Source organism: Semicossyphus pulcher, unplaced genomic scaffold, assembly GCF_022749685.1.
Source record: "Semicossyphus pulcher isolate SPU_LCO1_2020_fin unplaced genomic scaffold, fSemPul1.0.p SCAF_16, whole genome shotgun sequence".
Taxonomy (NCBI): domain Eukaryota; kingdom Metazoa; phylum Chordata; class Actinopteri; order Labriformes; family Labridae; genus Semicossyphus; species Semicossyphus pulcher.
This window is the reverse complement of record NW_027211670.1, coordinates 15,936,375-15,946,497: the sequence shown is the minus strand read 5'-3', so window position 1 is coordinate 15,946,497 and position 10,123 is coordinate 15,936,375. Positions and strand designations below refer to the sequence as shown.

General features: G+C 44.5%; 2 protein-coding genes across 2 annotated transcripts; both read left to right on the top strand.

Annotated features, from left to right (window-relative positions):
* Positions 1–255: 255 nt before the first annotated feature.
* Positions 256–3,276, top strand: LOC138594057 (FERM domain-containing protein 6-like). The gene is made up of 12 exons (XM_069665153.1): positions 256–327; positions 711–801; positions 927–1,006; positions 1,140–1,198; positions 1,297–1,507; positions 1,577–1,732; positions 1,866–1,931; positions 2,009–2,077; positions 2,246–2,420; positions 2,568–2,735; positions 2,879–3,112; positions 3,201–3,276. The coding sequence occupies exons 1-12, from the start codon at positions 256–258 to the stop codon at positions 3,218–3,220; spliced, it is 1,401 nt and encodes a 466-aa protein (XP_069521254.1). The 3' UTR covers positions 3,221–3,276.
* A 540-nt stretch (positions 3,277–3,816) lies between these two features.
* Positions 3,817–8,278, top strand: ghdc (GH3 domain containing). The gene is made up of 11 exons (XM_069664805.1): positions 3,817–4,004; positions 4,207–4,497; positions 4,908–5,104; positions 5,190–5,384; positions 5,503–5,622; positions 5,718–6,015; positions 6,106–6,295; positions 6,599–6,670; positions 7,325–7,458; positions 7,686–7,774; positions 7,863–8,278. Exons 1-11 carry the CDS (start codon positions 3,920–3,922, stop codon positions 8,082–8,084), a joined length of 1,893 nt encoding a protein of 630 aa, XP_069520906.1. The 5' UTR covers positions 3,817–3,919; the 3' UTR covers positions 8,085–8,278.
* Positions 8,279–10,123: the final 1,845 nt, after the last annotated feature.

The following is a 10,123-nucleotide window of genomic DNA, read 5'->3' as shown; positions in this document are numbered from 1 at the left end:
CCCAGTATGAGCTATAATGGAGCTAAACCATAAGTTGTTTAATCAGCAACTAGTTTGATAATAAATGGTTTCAGTCATTCTCCAAGCTAAACTGTGTTTTGTTGCAGTCTCTGTAATGTCAGGTATATTCCAGTTTTTTTTTAAAGCAACACGTGTCAGGTGAAGGAGGATGGCTGACGTGTTGTGGTCGGCCCATGGGAGGACAGGAGAGGGAGGATATATGGAGGTCTGAGGTCAACAGAAGCTTTATAGACCATGAAGACGAGACAGAAAAGACAAGTGTGCGTGCTTCTACCAAACAAGCAGCACCTGGACTGTACTGTCGGGGTGAGTGTTCTCCTTATTTATCTTACTTACTCTTTGATTGCGATGCATTACTCAGAACTGGAGAAGAAAATAGAGCACGATTTAACTTGACATTAATGCAGCTTTGTGTAAGGTATTTTCTACTACTGAACATTTTACGTAGCTGTAACGTAGCGATGTACCAGTGCATTTAAGTGTAGTTAAATGTCCATTTTAAATTATTTTCAGAACATTAAGTATACATCTACAAACTGCTAATGTCAGCAGAGTGGAAAAACTTCTGAAACTGCATTTTTACCATAAAGGAAACTAATTTAATCCCTAAAACCTTTCAAAGTTCCATCATCGCATGACAAAGTGTTTAATCCCGGTGGACCCTGAATGTGTATGTGTGTGTGTTCCAGGTAAAAGCCAGAGGCCATGAGGTGTTGAACAGTGTGCTGAAGCAGCTCGGCGTCAGCGAGCTCCAGGTCTTTGGTCTGACTGTCCTCAGAGGTCAGTGAGTGTCCGTGTGGGAGTTCAAGAGAAAATGTTTTCTATTCATTTACTGTGGGACGCTGAGACGCAGGGAGGCTGCTGCTGCTGAATGAACTTATTTATGTGTGCATTTTGCTCCACAGATAATGAATACCTGTTTCTTGATTTGGAGCAAAAGCTGAGCAAGTACTTTGGGAAACGATGGAACAGAGGGTCCTTAATGGTGAGTGTTTTTGTTACCTTAGATTGAGCCTTGAACCTCTTCCAAAGAGTCTGCCATGTTGCAACCACTTATTCTTAAACACAGCACCTTTAATATCCTAATGTACATCAGCTCTTTGTCTCTACATTTCCAGGTCCAGTTCGTCTTATTTCTAAGAGTGCAGTTTTATGTAGAGAGTGGGCTGCTGATATTGTAAGTTGATGTCCCATTAGCATCTTTGACTCTGCATATATACACAATCTATAGTTCCTACAAGCTCTGTGACTTGATGTCCTGTTTGGTTGTTAAAGCAGCAGCAAAGTGCAGCAGCTGTACTACGCCGAGCTGAGGCAGAAGGTGCTGCAGTCACAGAGCCGCCATCAGGAAGCTCTGTTCTTCCTGCTGGCAGCTTCTGCGCTTCAGGCCGAGGTCGGAGATCTGGAGCAGAAAGAGGAGAACGCTGAAGAGGAGGGAGGAGAGAAAAGACTTTACTTTCTACCTGAAGATTACTTCCCCTCCTGGGTAAAAAAAAAAACATTTGGATCTTTGAAATGTGAATATGTTTCGTAACATGTTCGTGACCTCTCTCAGCTGATAAAGCGACGTGGACGAGATTTCCTTCTCAAGCACGGCCCGGTGTTGCACGGGGAGCTGAGAGGATTGTCACGCAGACGAGCCATCCTGCAGTTTATTAAAGAGGCAAGCAGCCTGCAGGACGGAGCTGTCAGCTTCTACAGGATGAGCGAGGTCTGTCACACGCAGATTAATCAAATAAACCCACAGAATACTGTAACAGAAGTTTCAGACAGCCTGTGTTCAATGTGCAGCTGTTAAATGATCTTGTGTTTCGTATGTACAAACTCTCTTTTTTTCTGTACAGGAGAAAAAACAGCTGAGAAGTTCGATCGTTCTCGGCGTGGCTTTGAAAGGAGTCCACATTTATCAGGTTGGTGATCAACTGTGAAAGAAAACTGTGAAGTTAAGGAAGAGTTTGACAAGTTTAGGATTTTTTTTTTTCTTTAGGAGGTAGAAGGAAAGCAGTGTCTACTGTATGACTTTTCCTGGACCGATATCGACCGCTTCACTTTCCAGGTTGGTCCCCAAGATCACGTAAATACAAAAATGCACATACATGTTCACATAAACTTCATCAGCTCTTCCGCTCTCATCACAATGTGGTATTAGTACTTTTGCTAAAGTAAAAATAATGAGTACTCCCGTCAAAGCTCCTTCCTGGATTGTACTTCTCTTTCGTTCCAGGGCTGTAGGTTTGAAATCTCTGCAGTGGGCTCTCTTTGCCTCCCGAAGCTGCTGTACTACACTCCTTCTGCCTTCCACTCCAAACACGTCCTGAAGCACCTCAGGGACAGTCACCGCTACCACATCAGCACCAGGGATGCACTCAGCTACATCCTACAGCTGGAAGACACCCAGGGTCAGCAACCTTATCCTTTTGCCACTTATTTTAAGAACACAAGTTTAGATCTTTCATTAACCGAATCATACCAACTGAAACAAATACGACAGGACGTCTATAGGAATCACAAAACAAAGCTGCCTTTTCCTTTCTCTGTGTCTGCAGCCAGTCGGTTCTACAAAGAGGCTTACATCTGTGACACAACACGCCTCACACACAGGCTCAGATGCAACAACAGCCTTGCATCCTCCATGACTGACTGCAGCTTTGCAGTCGAAACAACCGCAGCCTGTTCCAAAGAAGAAGAAGAGGAGGAGGAAGTCTCTAACACAGGTGGAAGGAAAACAAGATTTTGCTTTCTCCATGATCAAAAATGTTTGTCAGCTGTCTTTTTGTGCACCAAATAGGGTGACTCAAGATATAAATAGCAGAATGGCAAACAATGGTAAGTTGAGTATGTGTTGATGTTTTGGCAGAGTTTGAGATGTGTGTGGACGAACCAGAAGAGTTTCTTGTTGACGACCCGGCTGAGGTGTCGTGGCTGGCCGAGCTGCTCCCTGATGGACCTTTGCTTTTACCCTCTTCTTATTGGGCAGGTTGGTTCAAAAATCGATCTAAAATAAGCTTAATGATAAATAGATCATTTGATGAACACCATATAATCATAATGTGCTCTTTCATCATCAGCTGTCACCATGGAAATGAAGCAGGTAAGCAAAACTGCAGATCTCTCTGATTAAACATTTCCTGCATCGTCCTGCATCAGAGGTTTCAGTGTGTCCTCTGTTCTTCGAGCAGGTGCTGAGGAGGAGAGCTGATGGAGAGGATTCTGTGGACTAATGTACAGCCTGAGGCAAGAAGAGGTTCATTACAGGTTCTGCAACTCAGGATAAATGTTACTGCTCTGATGCTCACATTGATTTTCATTGCATTATGTATCTAATATATAAATTATGCTAATTATCACTGTGTATTTCTGGTGCAACATAAGCCCAAACAAATGCCGTCAACATACTGTAAGAAAGTAATGACAGAAATATAAATAAATAAGCAAAAACGGTGTCTGTCGGTTTCTGCTTTCTGCTCTACAAAATGTTTGAGCTGCGTTTAAATCAAACCTGTAAATATACCAGACATGATGAAAGAATGTGAAATTAGCAGCACATTTTATCTTTCTTGGAGTAAATTTAATTTAATCGATTCATTAATTAATCTTTAGTAACATTTAATGTATTTTGAATTTGTTAAAGACTAAAAACTGATATTTTTTGAAACCTAATCCTTGAAAGTTTTGTTTTCCCTTTTTCCGTGTATGTATAAATCAGACAGAGGTACGTCATCCTGAAGTCAGCCAATCAGCGCGTCAGGCTGCGACCCAAACACGGAAGCAGCTCAAACGGCTGCCAAAGCAAAAGTTCAGGCCCCCTTCTGTTGTCACAGAATACAGTCCAAACGTTTCTGTTAATATGAACAGTTATTTAAACCACTTAAATGTAAGGTGAAATCACTTGCTTCATATGGCTTTCTCGTGGTTTCGTGTTGCTGTGCCGCTTTGTTTTGCGGTTTTATCGGTTGCCGTCGCTTTTAATGGACAAAACCTGGGTGAGTTACTTTAACATGAACAAATTGAATGTGTAAAATGATAAGGATATTCGCAGTAGCGGCAGCAAAGTGGAACAACAGTGTACAGTTAGCTTCCTGAACAGTATCTGAAACAGGTAACGGTGTAATGTTTGCTAACAGCGCCCCCACGTGGCTAATTCGCCTCTTATGTTTCTTGTGTAACACCGGCTGCGCTCCACAGCGATGCCGCCCCCTCTGCCCGCCGCGCTCGGTGTCTGCTCTCTTGCCGGGATGGCGCTCATATGGAGGGACATAAGCTCGAAGATGAAGGGTGAAAACCGGACGTTGAGCAGCCTGCTCAGCCAGTATCTGGCGGTGAAGGGAGTGGGCTGGCTGGGCAGACGGCAGAGGAAGAAACTTGAAGCCGACACACTCAATGCGAAACAGGTCCAGGAGGAGACTCTGCTGACGCGCCTGCGCAAAAATGCAAACACATGTTACGGAAAAAAGTACGACTTCAGCTCAATTACGGGTAAGTAAACAATAAGATAGTGTTAGTTAATGACACTGACGATTTATATGTAATTTAGCTTGCACGTGTTGTAAAACCTACTCTGACACTGATTTGCCCCCTGAACAGCTGTGATGTAACGTTATGTATGGTGTAGATATAGAGGACACAGGCTTCCCAGCAAGCACTACAGCAGGAGGACTATAAAACAATAAATTCAGAACAAAACAGGAAATGGATTATTGAAAAGTTAGAGTAAAATATATAACAACCTGTTATTTAAAGTTTGCAATAATAATTTGTGATGATATATTGACCTTTGGTATCATTCTTAGGCTGCACCTACACTCATGTATAGTTTAATATGTAAGATATGTTTGTACTAATTATAGAAAGTAACTTTTAAAAGTTCTGGTTATGTTTATTTTCAGACAGCGATGTCTTCCGGGCGCGTCACCCCATCACCACGTACGAGCACTACCGTGATCTCATCGGACGCGTCGCTGCAGGAGAGGAGAAGGTGATCCTCGCCGAGAAGCCGCTGATTCTCGCCATGACCTCCGGGACGTCAGGACCCAGCGCCATGCTGCTCAGCACTAAGGACACCAACACAGAGTTCTTCCTGCAGGTAGGATCGGTTGCAGCCTGTTCTGTGTGGTGATGCTTGTACAACTATATGTTAATAACAGTATTTGTTTATGTGTTTCCACCAGGGAGTGGCTGTATGTCTGGAAGCCATGAGAACAGCGTTCCCTGCAACCGACAGCCTCCAGCGCACCACTAAGTTCTTCTACACGCCTACTTTTCGCCAATCTGAGGCCGGTATTCCCATCGGACCAAACTCCTCCACACCAGCCTCCTCGAGACACATGCTCAACCTTTACACCACCCCAGCACCCGCCTTTGAGGTACATATTATAAGAAATACACTTCTTTAAATAGTTTCACTTGAATTTCATGCAGAATAAGTTAATTATCTTACATTTTTTTGTAGTTTTCAAGAGATTCTTCTGTCCTCCCTTTTAGGTTCCCAGTGAGAAGGACACCCTCTACCTGCATCTCCTGTTTGCGCTCAAAGATCCCAGTGTGGGAACGCTGGAGTCCAACTTTGCTTCCACAGTCTTCTATGCTTTCAGTGCTTTACAGGTACAGCATAGCTTATATTTATAAAACAACCTTAAGAGCAGCTCTGGTAATTTATTCCCGAGTAATGTCCTTCCGATCTCCTCCTCCTCCCACAGGATCGCTGGCAGGAGCTCGTGGAGGACATTGAACGAGGGAAGGTCAGCGGCGCTCTGGCTCTGGATCCCAAAGTGAGATCCAGGCTGGATGCTCTGATGAAGCCAGACCGGGAGAGGGCGGCTCAGCTCCGGGCCCACTTCCAGGACGGCTTCCGTGGGATCGCCAAACGTCTGTGGCCTCACCTCCACCTGGTGCTGGCGGTGGACTCCGGCTCCAATCAGATCTATGGGGACATGCTGAGGGAGAACTACTGCCAGGGAGTGCCTTTCTATTCGCCTTTCTACGCTGCCACTGAAGGTAAGAACCCCAGACACAAACTGTGGGAACAATAGAAACTCCTCTATGTTTTGCAGTATTAGCTCTTATTCTCTGTCCGGGCCCCTGCAGGCCTGATAGGGGTGAACCTGTGGCCTCAGGAGCCAAACAGACGCTACCTGCTGTGCCCTCGCTCCATGTTCTGTGAGTTCCTGCCGGAGAGCAGCCTGGAGGAGGAGACGCCTCACACTCTGCTGATGGAGGAGGTGAAGGAGGGGCAGAGCTACGAGCTGGTGGTCACAAACGCTTCAGGACTCTTCAGGTATGATCTCATTTACAACCAAAAAAGATGGTAAATAATGTTCAACTGCTTTCTTGGTGGTTTAATTTGGACTATTTTATATTTTTACGGATTAAATACATGAACTTTTTTGTTCTTTGTCACATGAGTAGTCATATGGTTCAATAAGGTGCCTCTTTGTCAGGGTTAGGGTTAGGGTTAGATGCAGTTAGAGTTTTAAAGATGCTTAAAGGTGTGAAATGTGAACTTTGATACCACTTATCTCACCATCATGAATTGTATTCAACTGTTGCGTAAATGATTCTGGTTTTTCTTGTGTTGCAGATATCGCGTCGGAGACATCGTGAAAGTAGTTGGATTCCACAACCAGTGTCCCATTGTTGAGTTTCAATACAGGTAGATTAGAGCATTAGCTCACATACTGCAGATCATCTCATGCTGCGTATTAGTGCTGTCAAAATTCCTTCTAAAAAAACACAAACAATTTGAATATCTGTTTTTGCGCAATGTGTCCACAAGAGGGCGTACCCATACAACGAGAGACAAAGTTGCTTGCAAAGGTATATTTATTTAAACATAAACGTGCCTTTTAAAGATCAACATAGGCTTCCGACTCTTTGCAAAATAAAGAAATAAAATAATTAGGTTATGGTAGAAGCGCTCCGAGCGAGCCGTGCTGAGACACACCTATATACCAATCTGTCATGGGGGGGTGAGAATCTCTCTCTCTCTCCGGCCGGGCTGGGATTTGAATTCTCCGCCATCATTACCACACACCACACGGTTGTTGTAGTAGCTCTGTAGTAGCTCGCTTCTGCTAGACTAAGGTTAATTATTAACGTATAAAGTGACGTGTGCATTCAAAGATGCTCCGTAACCAAGAGAAGTGCACGCGAGGACACACGAGAACATGCAAGAGCTCGCGAGACAGCCGTGCTACTGCAGATTTTTTTCACATCGAAACTACAATTCGGTTATATATTCAAATTTAATTTATATGTAGATTTTTTAATAAAGAAAGTAGCAAACATTTTTCCTGCTTCCTTTCAGACGGGGTCAGATGTTGAACGTTCGAGGGGAGAAAGTGTCGGAGGCATTGTTCCTTGATGCTCTGAAGAAAGCTGTTTCTCAGTGGCCTGGAGCCCAGCTGGTCGACTACTGCTGCGCTGAGAGCGGCGTCATGGGTAAGATGCTGATACACCACAGTGCAACACTTCCCAGATCATACATCTCACCATCTGTTTTCTACTTTCTTTTTTGCTACAAAGCCTTTAACAAGTGATGGTTGTTGTGAAATAGTCGCAGTGTGGTTACATTAAGGCGCCAAAACTACTTGGTTAGGAAAACTTTGCAATGCTGGTTTAAATAATTAAGAATAAATAATGAATCTTATTTGACTGTGTTGTTGTAGGAGATTCAATAGGCGGCTCAGATCCTCATTACCAGGTCTTCATCGAGCTGAAAGGTGTGAGGAAGCTCACAGAGGAGCAACGATACAAGGTAAGACAAGCCCCGCGTGCAGCTCGACCATCAGCTTGTTTTTCCATCATCATGAAATAGATCCTTATTGTCTTTCTCTGTGTTCCAGCTGGACATCTGTCTCCAGCAGGACTCGGCTGTCTACAAGTCTTTCCGCATCAAAGGCAGCATCGGACCAATGAGGGTGCAGCTGGTGGCCGAGGGTGCGTTCAAGGGACTTCGGAAGCACATGATGGACTTTAACAACACCTCACCGAACACCTTTAAGATGCATCGAGTGCTGCGGAGGAAGGAGTACGCCGACTTCCTCTTGGGAAAGACCGTTTCCTGAAACCTCGTGAAAGTTTGTGGACTGTGGTGAGCACTGAAACCTCTCCAGTGTTATTTTTTAACTTCTCCTTCGGGAGTGGAAGAATTGTGCCTTTGGGACCTGATGATCACAAGATGCTTAATTTTCTGTCTATTAAAATGTCCATTTAACTGACTTATTCTATAAACCATATTTATTATATTATTAAACTGAACTGCTGAACTGCTACTGCTGCTTCGTTAATGTATTTAGCAACACTCTCCATTCAACTGTCACCATCTGCTGTTCTTAAATGCAGCAGCACCAGCACATTCACATCGTCCCAGAAGTGCAGTCACCTGTGAAGATTAAAGCAACATTTGGCGAGAGCTGGAGCCAAAGTACATCCCTCTGGTTTGCCTCAGTGAGGGAACGGGGCTGGAATACAAAGGATGAAATCATCCAAAAGCTTTTATTTTGAAAGTCTAATTTCAATACAGTAGATATATTTTACAGTTAAAAATAAGCAGCAACTTGAGCTTCACTTAGCAAAATCTCCACTTAAAAGCAGTTCTTGTTGCCTCTGTTGTTTCTTTAAGTGTCCTCTGGTAGACAGCTGTTAGATCCTGGGTTTATTTATGAAGTAAGTATCTATGACCACCTGACAAATATCGTGTCGGGCCCCATTTTTCCCACCAAAACAGCCCTGAGCCATCGAGGCATGGACTCCTCTAGACCTCTGAAGGTGTGCTGAGGTATCTGGCACCAAGACGTTAGCAGCAGATCCTTTAAGTCCTGTAAGTTGCGAGGTGGGGCCTCCATCGATTGGACTTGTTCGTCCAGCACATCCCACAGATGCTCGATTTGATTGAGATCTGGAGAATTTAGAGGCCAAGTCAACAGTTTGAACTCATTGTGTTCCTCAAACCATTCCTGAAGTATGTTTGCAGAGTGGTAGGGCGCATTATCCTGCCACTCTGCAACTAGCCATTAGGGAATACTGTTTCCATGAAGGGGTGGACTTGGTCTGCAACAATGTTTAGGTAGTTTGTACGTGTCAAAGGACCCGAGGTTTCCCAGCAGAACATTGCCCAGAGCATCACACTGCCTCCGTCGGCTTGCCTTCTTCCCATAGTGCATCCTGGTGCCATGTCTTCCCCAGGTAAGCGACGCGAAACACGATTCATCAGATCAGGCCACCTTCTTCCATTGCTCCGTGGTCCGGTTCTGATGCTCACATGCACATTGTAGGTGCTTTCTGCGGTGGACAGCGGTCAGCACGGGCACCCAGAACCGGCCTAGGTCATCCAGGTCCCTGTCGCCTGTTCACTGGGTTTCCTTCCTTTTTTGGAGGTCCTGACCACCGCACGGCGGGAACACCCCACAAGAGCTGCAGTTTTGGAGATGCTCGTCCAGCCGTCACAATTTGACCCTTGTTAAAGTTGCTCACATCCTTCGCTCGCCACTTTTTCCTGCTTCCAGCACATGAACTTCGAGGACAAAATGTCCACTTGCTGCCTAACATATCCCACCCACTGACAGGTTCCATTGTAGCAATATAATCAATGTTTTACCTGTCAGTGGTCATAATATTATGGCTGATCTGTGTATGTCACCTACATGCAGGACTCTTTTAACACCACTAGGGGGAGCCAGTCCTGTATGTAAGACATGTACTGGCGCTGCTTCCCTCTCCAGGTCAGCATTTTACCACTGTTTACTGTACAGTCTCACTGTCTTGACTAAAACAGAGGATTTATGATCTTTACTCTTGTTATAAGTGCCTTCAGTTAAAATAGATGTCTCTCATGATTAGTTAGAAAACAAAAAACCAAGCGCAGTTATTTGGTTTAATGAAAGACTCTATCTCAAAACCAACTATCGAACACAAGAGACGCCCACATCCGAGAGCCCGTCACTTGAGTGTTGTCGCCTGGCACGCTTCTCTCCTGCAGGTCCCTCCGTTCACAAAGTGGGCTAATATTTTTAGCAACGTCCCATTTCAGAAGAGATTTGACGATGTCCTCGCTTTATTTTGGCTCCATAGTGTGATCAGACCTCAACGGGAGTCGAATGAAAAT

Coding starts and splice junctions, on each gene's coding strand:
- LOC138594057 (XM_069665153.1), top strand. CDS start 256: ATGAAGACGAGACAGAAAAGACAAGTGTGCGTGCTTCTACCAAACAAG. Junction 1,007..1,139: donor GGAACAGAGGGTCCTTAATG/GTGAGTGTTTTT, acceptor CTACATTTCCAG/GTCCAGTTCGTCTTATTTCT. Junction 2,421..2,567: donor ACAGCTGGAAGACACCCAGG/GTCAGCAACCTT, acceptor CTGTGTCTGCAG/CCAGTCGGTTCTACAAAGAG.
- ghdc (XM_069664805.1), top strand. CDS start 3,920: ATGGCTTTCTCGTGGTTTCGTGTTGCTGTGCCGCTTTGTTTTGCGGTT. Junction 4,498..4,907: donor CGACTTCAGCTCAATTACGG/GTAAGTAAACAA, acceptor GTTTATTTTCAG/ACAGCGATGTCTTCCGGGCG. Junction 7,775..7,862: donor CAGAGGAGCAACGATACAAG/GTAAGACAAGCC, acceptor TCTGTGTTCCAG/CTGGACATCTGTCTCCAGCA.